At 37.2% G+C, this 16,629-nt stretch overlaps 1 protein-coding gene across 3 annotated transcripts in view; it reads left to right on the top strand.

The window, feature by feature from the left end:
• b4galt2 (beta-1,4-galactosyltransferase 2) overlaps window positions 1-16,629 on the top strand; it is a 201,162-nt gene that overhangs the window by 74,762 nt on the left and 109,771 nt on the right. For 2 of the 3 annotated variants that reach the window (XM_087238548.1, NM_001128385.1), the window contains one exon: window positions 11,254-11,489. In XM_087238548.1, the coding sequence (XP_087094674.1) occupies window positions 11,254-11,489 (236 nt within the window). Of the gene's footprint in view, window positions 1-5,213; window positions 5,576-11,253; window positions 11,490-16,629 lie in introns of those variants that run through there. The other variant, XM_087238549.1, reaches the window with a different exon arrangement.

Genomic DNA, 16,629 nt, shown 5'->3' with positions numbered 1-16,629 from the left:
TCTTGAAACTGTACTCCTATTAGCGCTGCACAATATATTGAAATGATAAAATTATTATGATAAAACGAAAAAGACGGCAAAGAATAAGCTGTACTCTGTTTCACGGGTTTTGTTTACTTGATTGTTTTTAATGTTTTCTAGTTAATACAATTATACCATTGGAAAAAAGTGATGGTGATATTTACCTAAATGGCTTGTTTTGTTTGTTTACATTGTTAAAATGTCTGTTTTGATTTATGCAACATCAAAAATCACAGCTGTTCACTTTCAGAAGTTGTGAATGTTTTCGTTTCCATAAAATTATATTGAACATACACTATAAAGAATAAATTCATAAATTAGTAGTTCTCTGAATTTTGTGATTCATTTTTTTTATTTTTCCCCACAAGAAATAATAAACAAAAAGCACACTCTACCTAAACACTCAATAAAACTACCTACACCTTACAAACAATATAACAGAAATAAAAATACAATGCTACAATTCACTTCCTATCCATGTATAAAAACAAGAGAAAATTTTAACATTAAAGAAAATAAGGAATCCAACCCCTACTGCTTCAAACCGTATATACAATATTTTTACAATGATAACAAACAAAGCCAAAACAAAACTTACGGGGGGGAAACTGGAGGGATAACAACAAGAAAACCAAATTTACACGCAAAACAGAGGAATACACAATCCACAGCAACAATTGCTAATAATATTTTTTAACAACAATTTCAAACAGCACACCATCCAAGTCCCTCTCAGCTCTCCTCGACCCTTCCACTTTTTAAAAGAGGCTCTATTTCACTCCAGCCAATCCCCGTGACGTAGCGGACGTAATTAGGATGGGACCTTTGATGAGAAAAAAGCAGGAAAGAGAGAGAGAGAGAGAGAGAGAGAGAGAGAGAGAGAGCACACAGGAGAACAGACACACACAGACCTGCAAACGAACACATGTATTAAACTGCTAGTATTTTCTTATTCTTTTCATAATTTTACTGACTTATTTCTCTATATATTATTTCAAATTCTTAAAATTCAATAAAATTCACTTTGTTATACTGTAGAGTTGAATTTTCAACATCAAAACTGGACAAAGCAGAGATCAAGGTCCCATAATGCAAATAAACAGAAGACATTGTTAATTAACAGACATTGTTAAGACATTGTTAATTAACAGATTTTTTTAAAGTGTAAAGTTAATGATTTACTAAAATATCATATCGCAAATCAAATATGCCATTTGTTAACATGATGCCATCCCACGAGTTACTGCACAGGAACATTAAGTTTCAAAGTGAGGGTCAAAAACTGGATAGAAAATAAGTGTTACTTGATGTAAAAATAGAAAAAGGCAAATTGCTCTAAATGCAGAACACAATTCCTCCTCTTAGATCAAAGTTTTTAGTGTCTGTCTGAAAGTCCCGTGTTAAAGGTTAGATCTGTGTGGAGGATGTTCTTACTGTTTGGATTTGAGCATCACAGCAGGTGTCAAAGTAAAGGGAAATAATTGGATTGAGCTTGAACCCACTTTAAGTTAAGTAGATTTCACAGATACAGCAAATCTCCCGACCTTCCCTCCAACAATGTCCCGACGGCTGACACATCTGTGTGGCGTTGGAGTGATAGTGCTTTTGACAGGATTTGTTTCTCTCTATAGTACGGTACAGTATGTTTCTCTGCTTTCTTTTTTTTAACCCCCTCTCTCTTCTTCTTTTTTCCTGTTCTCCAGCTGTCTACATTATTATTTGTGGTGATGTTGCGTAACTTTGTTGGCTGTTGGCCTGAGAGCCATGCTGGAGCTCTGCAGGGGTCAGAGGAAAGTGGGATAGAGAGAGAATTATAGTGAGAAAGCCAATAAGCGAGTGTGTCTGGCCACGAGATACAGGTAATAAACCCTTTGTGCTTTGAGGCAGCGTACAGTACAATATATTAGAGTTTCATTGGGTTTATCCCCCATGGTGGCCTGCCTGAGATTATATAATGATGCGTTGGAGTGCTTAGTCAAAGTCCCTTCAAGGCAGGCCAGTACCCTGGTGGCCATATTGATAATGCTATTTTTGTTGGCCTGGGAATTGAGGGAAAAGATCTGTATGTGAAGATTTTCAGCAGTTCTGCAATTAATAGTTAAAAACCACAAATCATCCCCAAAGTCATAATAAGGTGAAATTGTATGGAATAAAATAATAATAATATAGTAATAATCAGTACTTAATATAAGAATAAGAATACTATTTATAAATCAGTAGAATAATTTGAAATAAGTAAAATAATTTATAGAAATAACAACAAATTTTACATCTATATTTCAGAATATTTTTAATGTATGTTATTGTTATGATTATCAGCGATCTAGTGGTTGCTGATTGCTAACGAACTATAACTCCGCCGTTATGGACTACAGTATTCAGTCATGCACCTCACACACTCACAACCGGTTTCTGATCATGACTGATTACATACGCAACCATTACTGCATCCAAAATGGTGAAAAGCCTTGGTGTAACGATTGACGACCAACTAAACTTCTTTGACCACATTTCTAGAACTGCTCGATCGTGCAGATTCGCACTCTATAACATCAGAAAGATCCGACCCTTCTTATCTGAACATGCAGCTCAACTCCTTGTTCAAGCTCTTGTTCTCTTCAGACTGGATTACTGCAACTTTCTACTAGCGGGGCTTCCAGCTAACTCTATCAAGTCTCTTCAGCTGCTCCAGAACGCAGCAGCACGAGTGGTCTTTAATGAACCTAAAAGAGCACATGTCACTCCGCTGCTCATCCGTTTGCACTGGCTCCCAGTTGCTGCTCGCATCAAATTCAAAGCTCTGATGTTTGCCTTCAAAGCGACTTCTGGCCTCGCTCCTTCTTATCTGCTTTCACTTCTGCAGATCTATGTGCCCTCCAGAAACTTGAGTTCTGTGAATGAATGTCGCCTCGTGGTTCCATCCCAAAGAGGGAAGAAATCACTTTCCCGAACGCTTGCGTTCAATCTGCCCAGTTGGTGGAATGAACTCCCTAACTGCATCAGATTGGCAGAGTCACTCGCTGTTTTCAAGAAACGACTAAAAACTCAACTATCTAGTCTCCACTTCACTTCCTAATGTAAATGTAAATGTAATACACACAGCCGGAGGATTGTCAAAGACTGATTAAATGGACTATTTATACAGTGCTCATGCACACATCAGTGCTGAGTCTTGTTTATCTGTTAGGGAACATTACGATGCATTTCCCTTGCCTTGCCCTCCATGTTTGAACCTTGCTTTGTTTTGTTTGTTTTATTCCAGTCTGCTGCCTGCCTTTTTGACCATCTGCCCATTTATCGACCATGACACTGTATTACCCATATACATCTGTTTGCTCCTGTGTTGACTGTTGCTTGCTTGACCATTCTCTGCATAATAAGCCCTGCGTTTGAATCAGCACTCCCTGTTGTTAACATACAAATCACATTACAGTTATATATTTATATGATCTGCATACAGTGCATCCCACAGGTTTGAAATATACTTGCGGTGGTAGCCGGATTGAAATACACTTTTTACCCACCTCAGACAAATAGTTAAATATATGTGACGAGCAAAACATAAATACATTTTTCTGTTATACACTGTTTCTTTTCAATAGGTTAACGTTTTAAAAATAAATAAATTCACTATTTCTCCTACTTTTATGCTTTTCAGGAGCACTTTGTACAGTATTGCCAAGGCATTTAGATGTATAAAATATGCAATATATTAACATCATCAAATTAATAAAATATACAGTAAATGAGACATAAATGACAGAAAGAAGAAAATAAAAACAGACAATATCTCTAAAAATTATAATAATTACAAGAATAAAATGTATAAATAGATTATTTCAATAAGGCAAAGATGATTAGCCGTTTCTAATGGTGTACAAGTATTTTGCAGTGAATTTCGATCTAATGTTGTCCTCTCCATCTGTTTAATAAAGTTTGTCTGTGCCATTTAGAATAAAGAATGAATTATTTAATGTTTCTCTTGCTCTCGCCGCTGTGCGCAAACATTTGATGACAGCTTTAGAAAGCAAAACAAAAAACAAATCTTGGACTTTTTAGGACGCATTGTTACAGTAAGTCCTAAAAAGGTGTGTCTTTTTTTAACTGTTGATAGGCCTTGTGCACACAGTAGCCACGAAACAGCTAAACGTGAGAAGATTTTCCACTACTTAATCAACCACGGATGGTTGGTTATATTGGGTGGATTTAAAACATGTAAAAGGATGATAATAATAGTGTTAAAAAAATGTGTCAGTAAATATACTTTGGCTGCCGTTAATATACCCGGGCGGCCCTCCCAAGTAAAGTCCATGTGTGGGAAACACTGCATATTTTTTTTTATATATTAAATTCTTATTTCAAATCACTATAAAACTTAATTTATTCATTTTTCTCCAGCTTAGCCCTTTTATTCATGAGGAGTCGCCACAGCGGAATGAACCGTCAACTTATCCAGCATGTGTTTTACGTTGCGGATGCCCTACGAGCTACAACCAAGCACTGGGAAACACTCATACACTCTTGCATTCACACATGTACACTATGGCCAATTTAGTTTATTTAATTCACCTTTACCGTATGTCTTTGATTTGTGGGGGAAAACAGAGCACCTAGAGGAAACCCACGCGAACATGGGGAGATCATGCAAACTTCTCACAGAAATGCCAACAGGCCCGACCTGGGATTGAACCAGCGACCTTCTTGCTATGAGGCGACAGTGCTAACCACTGTACCACAGTGTCACCCTCACTATAAAACTTTAAAGAGTCTATTTAAAAATAATCAAAACAACATTTATTATTATCAGTATGAATATTATTATTTTTAGTAGTATTACTATTATTAGTAGTAGTGGTAAAATAAATAAATATTTGTTAATGTGATTTATATGTTTATGAAATTCACCCAGAAATACCATATTATCCAATAGCTAGTGAGTGAAATTGAAAGTAGCGTATTTCAGCTCTCTTCAGTGTTGTTGTTTCCTAATGTAATATTCATCAGACAATCCCTGCGTGTGTTGACTGAAACTAAGACTGGCCTGCACTATAAACAAGGCTGTTATGACGAGGCAGCGGAAGAACCGGAGGCAATTGTTTACCTCCTCCAGTCTTATCAATGGCCTCAGTCATTTGCGATCAGAGTGGAGGAACACTCTGTACGAGAGCAGCCTGCCACTATCGCAGGTGTTCAGATCGCAAGGTATTCATCACCCGCGTCCACTTTCTCTCCAATCCCCTCCACGCTGCCACTTGACTGCTCGCCTTACTCATATAACGCCACTAATTAGAAGTAGCTGGATCCAGTGAGCCTTTGTAGAGATCACTTCAAAGGGAGCTTTAGAGAGATAGGAGGGAATGGCAAACGTTGACGCCTAACATTGGATTTATTGAAAGAAGGAACTTGTAATTAGGTTTGTGACTGCCGCATCTCATAAAAAGTGGACACGACAACCTTCTTTTTTTCTCCGTTCTATCTCTCGCTGTCCATGAGGAGCAGCCAATTATAGCTTATTTATGGAAACACACAGGATGAGGATAGCACATGCAGAAGGGTAATGTCATTATAAACATCTGACTGTGAAATTGTCGTGCTCGGCCAATCTGATTGAACGAATGCTAGAAATGAAAACATTGATCTTGCATTTTGAAGGTTCTCTAAGGATAATTACTGTATCTACATATCCACTAGTGTTGTCACAGTTACCATTTTCGAGGTAAACCATAATACATTTTCTGTTTCAGTTTCAAATTTTAATTATTGATAAAACTGCTATTGATTGTCGTGATTTTTAAAAACTTACTGTTAATCATTTAACATTGCAATTAGCTGTTATGTAAATGTATGTTCATGAAGACCCAATCCCAATTCTACCCCTTAGTCGTTCCCCTTACCCAATTCTCTTTATGACGGCAGATTCATCTTCAATGGCGTAGGGCTAAGGGGAAGGGCTAGATACTCCTGGAAAGGGAGATTTTTCAGGACCGCACTCGAAACCAAGGGGTAAGAAAAGTTCCCAGAAGCTGCACCTGGAAGTCAGGAGATTCACAAATTAGTATTTTTTGTTATTATTACAAATTTTTACAACAAACAAGCATATGTTTTAATACATTCATAACCGCGTTCATGTTTTACCATCATGCTTTAATTAATAAATTAATTAATAAAACATTAAAATAAAAACCTCTAAATTTCGCTATCATTCATTCATTCATTCATTTTCTTTTCGGCTTAGTCCCATTATTTATCGGGGGTCGCCACAGCAGAATGAACCGCCAACTTATTTAGCATGTTTTTACACAGCGAATGCCCTTCCAGCTGCAACCCATCTCTGGGAAACATTTATACACTCTTATTCACACTCGTACAATACGGACAATTTAGCCTACCCAATTCACCTGTACTGGATGTCTTTGGACTGTGGGGGAAACCGGAGCACCCGGAGGAAACCTACGCGAACACGGGGAGAACATGCAAACTCCACACAAAACGCCAACTGACCCAGCCGAGGCTGGGATCAGCGACCTTCTTGCTGTGAGGCGACAGCACTACCTACTGCGCCACCACATCACCCAATTTCGCTATCTATAATCCATAATATTAACTCCTCTATAGAAGTCCCATAACATTCTGACACTCTAATTACTTGTCAGAAAAGTCTGGGGGCTGGATGTTGTTTTCGTGTGTTTACATTGATGAATATGGCCAGCCACGGTGTAAATGCACAGTACAGTTACGATCTTATTGCGACATTATATCATTATGATAACAAAATATATGCCTTCAGTGATTTCCAAAAAAAAAAGCAACTGGAATAACTACAGCAGTTGCCATCGTCGATCTCATATGAAGCAAGCGCTCACGATGACATGTAATGACATATGATGTGCAGGTGCTGTAGTGCTGTCCCATTTCTTAGGGCTACATTTTGAAGCCCTTCCCTTTCACACTCTGTTTCAAGGGCCATGGGGAAGGGGTAGGGTTACAAAAATTGAATTGGAATTGGGCCATAGATAAGGATGGGTATCTTTAAGGTTTTAACTGTATTACTACTTTTATCGATACCGCTTATCAATTCAGTCAGTTAAATTATGCTTCTGTAAATAATGTTTATTCAGCAATAATTCTCCAGTACCGATAGCAAAACCTGTTAACGTCAGAACGGTCTTTTATAATGTAGCACCGAAACCGATAAAGTTCCCAGTTTTGGTACCCATCCCTAGCCATAGACATTTAATAATTACATTAATATATTGTACCCAGTGGGGTGGGCCCGAGAGCTATGAGAACAGAACGAGGCTGGTGGCGGGAGTGTTAACAATTGTCACCTGTGTGCGCCACCTGTCTCGAGTCTCACTAAGGAGCTCTGGAAGCTTAAAAGGAGGAGAGATATGGAAGACCAGGAAGTATCAGGCCTGAAAAAAGTTATGTTTGTTTTGTTTTCAGTTTCTCGGTAGTCACTGTGAGAAGCTGTCGGCGCACTTTAGTTTGCTTATTTTCATTATTAAAATTATTTGAAGTTTGTCAGTTCTTTGCTGCCTCATTTCTGATCTCCAGGGAGCCGTTAGCCTTTATTACATATATACAGTGAAAGTATGTTCCATTCATTCCTTTCATTTAAAGTGCATAAGGCAAACTATTGGGAATATGGAAGCTGAAGCTTGACCTCACAAAATTAAATTGCAAATCAAATCGCAATATCAGTCAGAAAAATGGGCGTTTTCATCATATCCCACAAACTTTTAGCTTTTATAAAGCAACTTCATGCTATTCTGCGTAAAAGCAGACCTTTGTGAGCTAAAACAATCAAATTAGTTGTTGCCATAAAGCACAAAAACAATATACAATAAATAATACAAACATAAGTAAACAAAGCCTATATGCACAGAACCCTGTTTATGTTGTTGGCCACAGAATTGCTTAAAGCAGCAAATTGTATTTGTTGTTTGTTCATATTCAGATACAGAACTTAGCAGAAGCCCTTAAGTGTGTTGACATTTATTCTCTTAGTTTTTTGGTCATTTTAACAAAACTGTGGTTATATTAATAACCATAATCAATTTGGTCACTATAATCCTGGCATGAAATTTTCAAACCGTTACATTTCTAATCTTCGGAAAGGCACAGTGTGTCAGTTACATCTGCAAACAGTCATTCTGTACCCTGCTGACCTGCTGCTGTTGATTTGAAGGATGTGGCTAATAGGGAAACAAGCGTTGGTGCAGCAGTAGGCCTTGCATACAATCAGCTGTTAATGTATTTTTAACCGAACCTTGTCCTCTGCCTCTCAAAATAGCGTAGCGGCCCATGAGATATTTACACAAAGCTGCTGTTCTTCACATCTAAAGTGGTGTGATGAGGAGCTGCGGCTGTCAAGGTCAGCTCAGTTTCTGTAAGCTGCATCACTTCCAGGTGTCCGAGGGTCAGATTTCATAGAGGTGCTCGATGTTTGGTCATTTATAGCTGATGACTGTGACCTAATTTCATTTGAAATATTTACAAAGTAATCAAAATACATAATACACTCAATCATTCTGGAGTTAATTTTCGAGATAGTAATTGTTTAGCAACTTTTCTTTCCACAAATAATAAAAGAGACAACAGATTTTTATGATAAAACCTGTCTAAAAATGTCAAATGTGTGGTTTTGGGACATTTTCATGAGAAGCCTGCTGTATATGATCATATGTTTCCATGTGTTCACAATTGTTCATGGTTGATGACTTGGGCTCTCATGAATTTTTTTTCCAAAACTGCATTTCACTTGTGTTCCATATTTCTCCTGTGATTTAAAAAAAATTATATGCAAAAGGGATGCTTTATTGAGAATCTATTGGTATATAGTACATTACCTGACAAAAGTCCCGTCGTCGATTTAAGTTGTAAGAGCTACAAATAATAACTTAATTTCTAGTTTATCATTTGTAAAAAGTGGCAGAAGGTAGATTTTTCTAATGAATCATCTGTTAAACTGCATTTCAATCATCACAAATACAGCAGAAGAGCTATTGGAACCTGCATTGACCCAAGATTCTGACAGAAATCAGTCAAGTTTGCTGAAGGAAACATCACAGTTTTGGGGTTACATTCAGTATGGGGGCATGCACGAGATCTGCAGAGTAAATGGCAACATCAACAGCCTGAGGTATCAAGACATTTGTGCAGCCCATTACATTACAAACCACAGGAGAGGGCAAATTCTTCAGCAGGATAACACTCCTTCTCATACTTCTGCCTCCACATCAAAGTTTCTGAAAGCAAAGAAGATCAAGGTGCTCCAAGATTGACCAGCCCAGTCACTAGAGGTAAACATTGTTGAGCATGTCTGGGGTAAGATGAAGGAGGAGGCACTGAAGATGAATCCAAAGAATCTTGATGAACTCTGGGAGTCCTGCAAGAATGCCTTCTTCGCCATAAATATTTTGGCCATAAATCCTAATCTAAAGGCCTTTGCCTTTCATGTAAGCCACTTTAATACCAAATGATCAACTAGAAGTCATCAAGTTATAATTTGTTCTTCATAAAACAAGACTTTTGTCAGTTAGTTTAGTTGTTGTATTGAATAAAAGGGAACCTAAAAATACTCACTAAGGCAGCTTTCATTTGATGGCATGTCTTTGCATATAAAATCTTATTTAAAAAACAAAACAAAAAAACAAACAAACAAGCATTGGATTAATCACAAACATTTAAATAGTAGTAAATTAAATATATTTTATTGTTTTTACTAAATAATGAATATCATTTATTCATTCATTTTCTTGTCGGCTTAGTCCCTTTATTAATCCGGGGTCGCCACAGCGGAATGAACCGCCAACTTATCCAGCAAGTTTTTATGCAGCGGATGCCCTTCCAGCCGCAACCCATCTCTGGGAAACATCCACACACACACTCATACACTACGGACAATTTAGCCTACCCAATTCACCTGTACTACGTCTTTGGACTGTGGGGGAAACCGGAGCACCCGGAGGAAACCCACGCGAAGGCAGTGAGAACATAAAACTCCACACAGAAACATCAACTGAGCCGAGGTTCGAACCAGCAACCTTCTTGCTGTGAGGCGACAGCACTACCTACTGCGCCACTGCCTCGCCTAAGTTTGACAACACTAGTATGTCTGTTTTAATGTCTGTTTTTTAAAAGGATACTCTCTAATTATTAAATTTTGAAGTAATATAAAATTATTAGTATTTTTATAGATTAACTTCAGGTATATGTTCAATAAATAACTCAGTAATGGCCATTATATGTGTATTTGCAGTGTTGATAGTAACTTGTTTAAAAACAAGTCAATTCTACATTGATATTTAGTGTGTACTTAAGAAGTAGCCTTGCTTTTACCATTCCAGAGCTTTCCTTCTGTTTGCTTTTTTGTTTTTAATTGGCCTGCTACTTCTACCTAATAAATCTAAATTACCTCTGACAGTGTCAAACAACAAAAACACTTTTTTCACTAATGAATGTTAACAATGTTTTGTTAATTAATTGCTACGAGAAGATTTAATCTTATTCATTTGAGTGCTAAAATTAGTATAGAGCTTATTGGCAGATCTAATTATTTTGTTAATTTAGCTTTATTCTTTTTTTAACCCCAGTTCTCAGCTAACCAGCTTGTAGACCACTTTGACAATCTTTCAGAAGCATTACATATGCTGATTTACAGAACACAAAAAGGCTTTCTTCATAAAACTAAAAAATCACCCTTGAAAGGTAACATGTTCATGTCTGATGTAATATTGTTCTTCAATATCATGTTTGATTCAGTTACCATGGCTTTTTTTGCTGTGAATTAGATTTTTTTTACACAGAATGTATCTATATAAGACGAGAAAACATCATAGTTACCTAAAAACAGCCCTCCATGCATATTCAGCAGCAAACACAAGACTCCTTCGCTAATGAGTGTTGTAGAAGTCCCTGCGGCCAAAACTATGTCAGTTCCCCAGCAAATAGGGATTAGATTGTGACTAGGTATAGTCATGAAATCTTTTAGTCTTAAGGCTCGCGCAAAGTCTTTGTGTGAACATGTAATCAAGCCTTACTCTGCTTTATCGATTGGTTGTCTCAACTTAAGATCCGTGGATCAATGAAAGGGAAGAGAGACTTGAGAGAAATGTTTGCACTCCCTCTGCTGGACAGACAGCTAATGATTATTGTTCTGATATAATAAAGCTGGAATAACTCTCAAATTAAGGGCTCACTGACATCCAATTTTTTTGTGTCCTGCAGTGGGCCGTCTCCTCATCGAGTTCAGCTCCCAGATAACCCTGGAGCGGGTGCAGAGGGAGAACCCGAATGTCACAGAAGGCGGGAAATATACTCCTCCGGACTGCCGGCCAAAACAAAAGGTGGCCATCATCATCCCTTTCAGGCACAGAGACAACCATCTGAAATACTGGCTTCACTATTTGCATCCAGTCCTGCGCAGACAGAAGATCGACTATGGGATCTATATCATCAACCAGGTTAGTCTGTGTGTGTGTGCGTCTTTTGAGCCAGACCTGAATACAGTTATTCACTGTTGGTGAATCTGGCTGATATAGCTGGATGCTGGCTAGGGCTGCTGACTAAACCATCATGTTTGAAAATACAGTTTTACCATTTTAAGGTCAGATCTTCTTCAAGCAATTATAAGAATGAACTTCTGTGACGTATTATCATTTCTGAATTTATTTGGAGTTTGCTTCAAGACAGCTTGTCAAAACAAACTTTACTGATACACAGTTTTATCTTGTAAACATCTTTGAACTGCCATTAGTTGGTGGGATTATGATTGACTGATGATAAAGTATGTGCATGACGTAGTTCTATTCTTTTGTTTATTATCCAGTCAAGGTCATGTGTGAGTGAAAAAAGAAAAGCTTTGGAGAGCTTTTAAACTGAAGTTGCAATACAGAAGCTACTGTATAAAAATAAATGATACAAGGTTGAACTGGTGTAGAATTGCTAAGCTGGTGCATACATCATAATACAGTAACTCTGTATTATGTTCATAATGCTTTCTTGTTGTTTTCTCACAGCTTTTTTTTTTTTTTTTTTTTACGTTTATGACAATATTTAGGATCTGAAATATGATGTTCCATGAAGATATTTAGTCAATTTTCTACTCTAAATATATCAACTTTTTTTTTTTTTTTTTTTTTATTTAGATTACCGGTAGTAATATGTAGGGCCAGAAAGAATCTGTGGACATTTTTTGCCATTTTTGCTGAGAATTTTGTAAAAAAAATATTTTTGGAGTATAGTAGCTAAAAACTTAATATATGAAATTAAAGTAATACCTTTTTAACTTTAATGTTTTTAATGAAAATGTATCTAGATCCACTTATTAGGTAAACAAAGCAAATCTCTCATATAATATATCTACTAAAAAAAACGAAAATATAACTTTACTAAGTGTATTGTAAATAAATGAAACAACACTTTCATATTAGTCAATAAAATTACTGAAATAAATGTAAAAACTGAATAAATATAAATTTACACACATTTACAAAAGTAAATAAATAGATTCAATGATCGGATAATTTCTGTGCGCACAGATTCCGTGTAGGCCTATAATATACACCTGCCAACACTCCAGTTTTTCCCTGGAGTCTCCTGTATTTCAAACCCATCTCCCACTAGCCTCTTGTTTTGTTATGTCTCCCGGAAAACAGTCTTTGTAACTTTGGTACAGTCTGTAACACCCCTGGTTTGCCAGCTTTGGTATAGTATGCGATCGCTCCATAGTACAGTTATTAACCCTGTTCTCAACTTTAATATTCAGACCCCCCACCCCACACCTGGTCTCCCGGATTTTCAGAGCCAAATTTTGGCTGGTATGGCCTATATGCAACACTAAACACTTAATTTAGACTGCTGTAAAGGCGATTTTATTTTACAATATTAACTCTCAGATTGTAAATCTTTGAAGAGTTATATCTCAATCAAATATTGTCCAATCCTGACAACCCATGCATCAGAGGATAGCTTATTCATGCAGGTTAAATGTAAGGTATAAATCTCACTTTGCAAAAATGTACACTTATGACTGGTTTTGTGGTCAAGGGTTACATTTTTTAACAGTGATTGTGTCAAGAGGTGTCTGTTTACCAGTGTTGCGCTGTTGCAAGCTGCTGGAACCAGTATACTACATAGAAATGTCCTGTTGGTGGGTTATTTGACATGACTTGCTTTTACGGTGTGCGTGTTTGCTTCATACATAAGCAGATCGAATAGCGCAGAATATTCTGCTATTTAGAACTTTGAAAACTCTGCTTATACACATTGGTCGACGCTGCTACAAACTGGCCTTTGAAAAGAATGTTATTGCCATTTTATCAGTCACATTTTCAATTTGGCTGTGTATAATTTACATTGCATTTCACAATTCCAATTAAAAATATATAAATTAAAAAGACGCCTTGGACAAATCTCTCAAGGGTAACCGGTGAATTATTCTTTCATGTTTTGACGTCATTCCAGCACTTCTGTATTCATTGTTAATTCATCAATCCGTATTCACATAAAGCTTTTGATTTCAATAAGCTGTTAGTAAATGCTGAGTGAATATCGAATATGATTAATAAAGGCATTAGATTTATTTTTTATTGCTCACACACATTAAATGCAGCTAACTAATAATGTCAGATTGAACCTTTTTGTAAAGTGCTGCCTCAATATTGTGTAGAAAGCACATTTGTTGGCTTTTTTCCCCCAAATAAAAACAGACATGGAAGTCAGCTCCTTCTCCAATCTCCTTCAGAAATCAAGCAAAATGCTATAATAGAGAGTTCTGTGGGTTAAGGGGAGGTGGTTAGAATTGAACCCTGATTTGGACCATGCTGGCAATGGTAGCATTTGTGAGAACAGCTGGAAGCTTTGCAGCTCTTTCATCAGTCAGTTGTCTGTATGCGCGGAGTGACCCTGGAGGGACGGCAGGGATGTTCAAGGCCATGAGAAATCATTAGCCCGCTCGCCACATTGTTGTCTGTCTGAGCCTGTTGTTTGGGTTAATGAGTGCGATCAAAAGTTTGCAGCTGTCCATCTTCAAAGTTTGCCGAGTAATGATGTGACCTGTCGAGCGGAGAGCACTGAGAGATCTGTCTGCGGAGTAACAAACCAGGGCAAGGAGTCTGTAATGGATGGAGCACTGGCTGAACTCTGATCTCAAGCTACCTTCCTTTTTTTAGAGGCATCACATCACTAAATGCAGGTTAAGTATGTGACAGATTGATTTTTATCTGTGCATTATGAACAAGACTTAAAACCACTGAACACTGAGTGATTTTTTGTGCATACATGTGACAATTAATATTTTTAACCCTTTTGGACATTTACAATTTTGTGATCACTGCATACTGTACATACAGTATGCTATATAGCAGTGTTTCCTAACCCTGTTCATTAAGGCACAGCAACGAAACATAATTTGGATGTCTCCCTTATCTAAACCATTCATTTTAGGTTTTCGAGTCTCTTAGTCCAGGCTGGGCTATTTGGCATTTCTTTGTGGAGTTTGCATGTTCTCCTTGTGTTTGCATGGGTTTCCTCCGGGTGCTCTGGTTTCCTACACAGTCCAAAGACACGTGCTATATGTTTGCTATATGGTTGCAGCTGGAAGGGCAACCGCTGTGTAAATCATATGCTGGATAAGTTGGCAGTTCATTTTGCTGTGGCAACCCCTGATAAATAAAAGGACTAAGCCGCAGGAAAATTATAGAATGAAAGGGTCTCTTATGTTCTGCAGGCGTGTTTGATTAAAAAGAGGTTGAAAATGTGTACTGTTGGTGTGTCTCCAGGAACAGGTTTGGGAAGCACTGCTATATAGTAATAGCTACTTTAAGGACATTTGGGACAAAAATGTCATCATTGAAATGGCATTTTTTCATCCCATTGTTATTTGATCACTTAAGTCATGCACTCATTTTGCACTCATTTGTGCCGGAACAAGACATATCCGGATACCACTCCTCTGAAATCTTATCCGGCACCTCATTTTACCGTTCCTCCTCTTTACAAGCACCCCCGCTCTTCACTTTCTTTTGCAACTCCCCAACCCTCTTCGTCCGCGACACCACCCGGCCCCCGCTCTTCAGTTTCATCCGCAACATCCACGCCACCACTTTTGTCCGCGAAACCTCTCCCTCCTCTGGTAACATGCCGGATCCATTACCCCGATCTGTTCCGAGACCTCGCAATTTACAGATTAAGCACTGGTAAGGATTAAACCTATTTTTAAAAAGTAAGGCACCATTATTTAAGGTTTGACACGTGAAGCAAATGTTTTTCCCGTTTTCTGCTTTCGAGGCTCAAATATTAAAAAAATTTTTTAACTACATGTACTTTTGAACATTCCAAGATGTGCCATTGTTTTCAGAGAACAACAAACTAAAGAAGTTGCAAGCAGGTTTTCACCATATTAGAGATTCATATCACTATGCTGAGTGATTTGAGTTATTTTGAAGCCTACAGCAGTCAAAATTGTTTTAGTTGTGCATTATTTTCAAATAATTCAATGACCCGTTGTCAATTTTTCCTAACGTACGTATAGTTATGTGAGTGTACTTGTATGGAAATCAGAGTTTTTACGCTTTTACTGAGGATTTTGTATGAGTATGAGTGGTAGTATTTTTTTTTAAAAATGTTATTTTTTCACAGAGCTGAGTTATAACAGAGCTTTCAATGATGACACTCTGACCGCACCATACGAGGGCTGCACAATATATAGTTTCAGCTTTGATATCGCAGTATCCGCAATAGTCACATAGCAGTATGTGCAATATTGAGTTGGGATTAATGTTGATCAACAATTGAGAATACATGAGATTTGTGGAGTCATTGCAAAGTATAACCAAAACAGAGTGAAACTTTATCATTTGCATGTGTTTTAAAGGTGTTTCAAGAGAGTGTAAAGTATTTGGCAAAATAACACACAGCATTTGTAAGTTTAATGAGGATCATTTTACTTAATTATTAATACAATGAATGCTATACAGTTTTGTTTGACATTTTATTATTCCATTTCTGTTCCTGAATACTGTTTGACTCTCCAGAAAACCAAAAAGCATTGTTTATTTTGCTTTTTTCTTTGCTCTATAATTATTCTTGCTGGCAATTTGTTTATTATTTTTATGCATGATTCACACCATTATTAAATCACACCAATCAATGTTAAGTCATTTTTCCTCCTAAATAGAGCTATTCGTGAAATTATATTAATATTGCTATATTTATCGGAGAAAAACCATGTCAATAACTCTACCCCTAAATTGACGAATAAGGATTCAGTTGCAGAGCAGCTGGATCATTCTCAGACGATCATAGAAAAGACCGGATGGTTTTAGTCAGCGATGTCAATCGATTACAAGTTTAAATCAAATTAATTAGAGGATATCCTGATTAGTTAAATTAGTTGAATGGCAGAGTAAACAAGCATACTGTAGATCAATATTCACAAAGAAAGCACTTAAGATGAAGATCATGTGAAATTAAATTCTGAAAATCATAATGAACGTCAAAACATCTCACAACCATATGGGCAAATGGTACGCTAACTATGATTTTCTGCAATACTTGAACTAAATATAGTCTCTAAATCCCATCTCGTATCAAACCAATCTC

The sequence above is a fragment of the Danio rerio genome, chromosome 2, assembly GCF_052040795.2.
Source record: "Danio rerio strain M-AB ecotype USA chromosome 2, GRCz13ab, whole genome shotgun sequence".
Classification (NCBI taxonomy): Eukaryota; Metazoa; Chordata; class Actinopteri; order Cypriniformes; family Danionidae; genus Danio; species Danio rerio.
The sequence above is the reverse complement of the archived record's forward strand: the minus strand, read 5'-3'. Positions and strand labels throughout refer to the sequence as shown.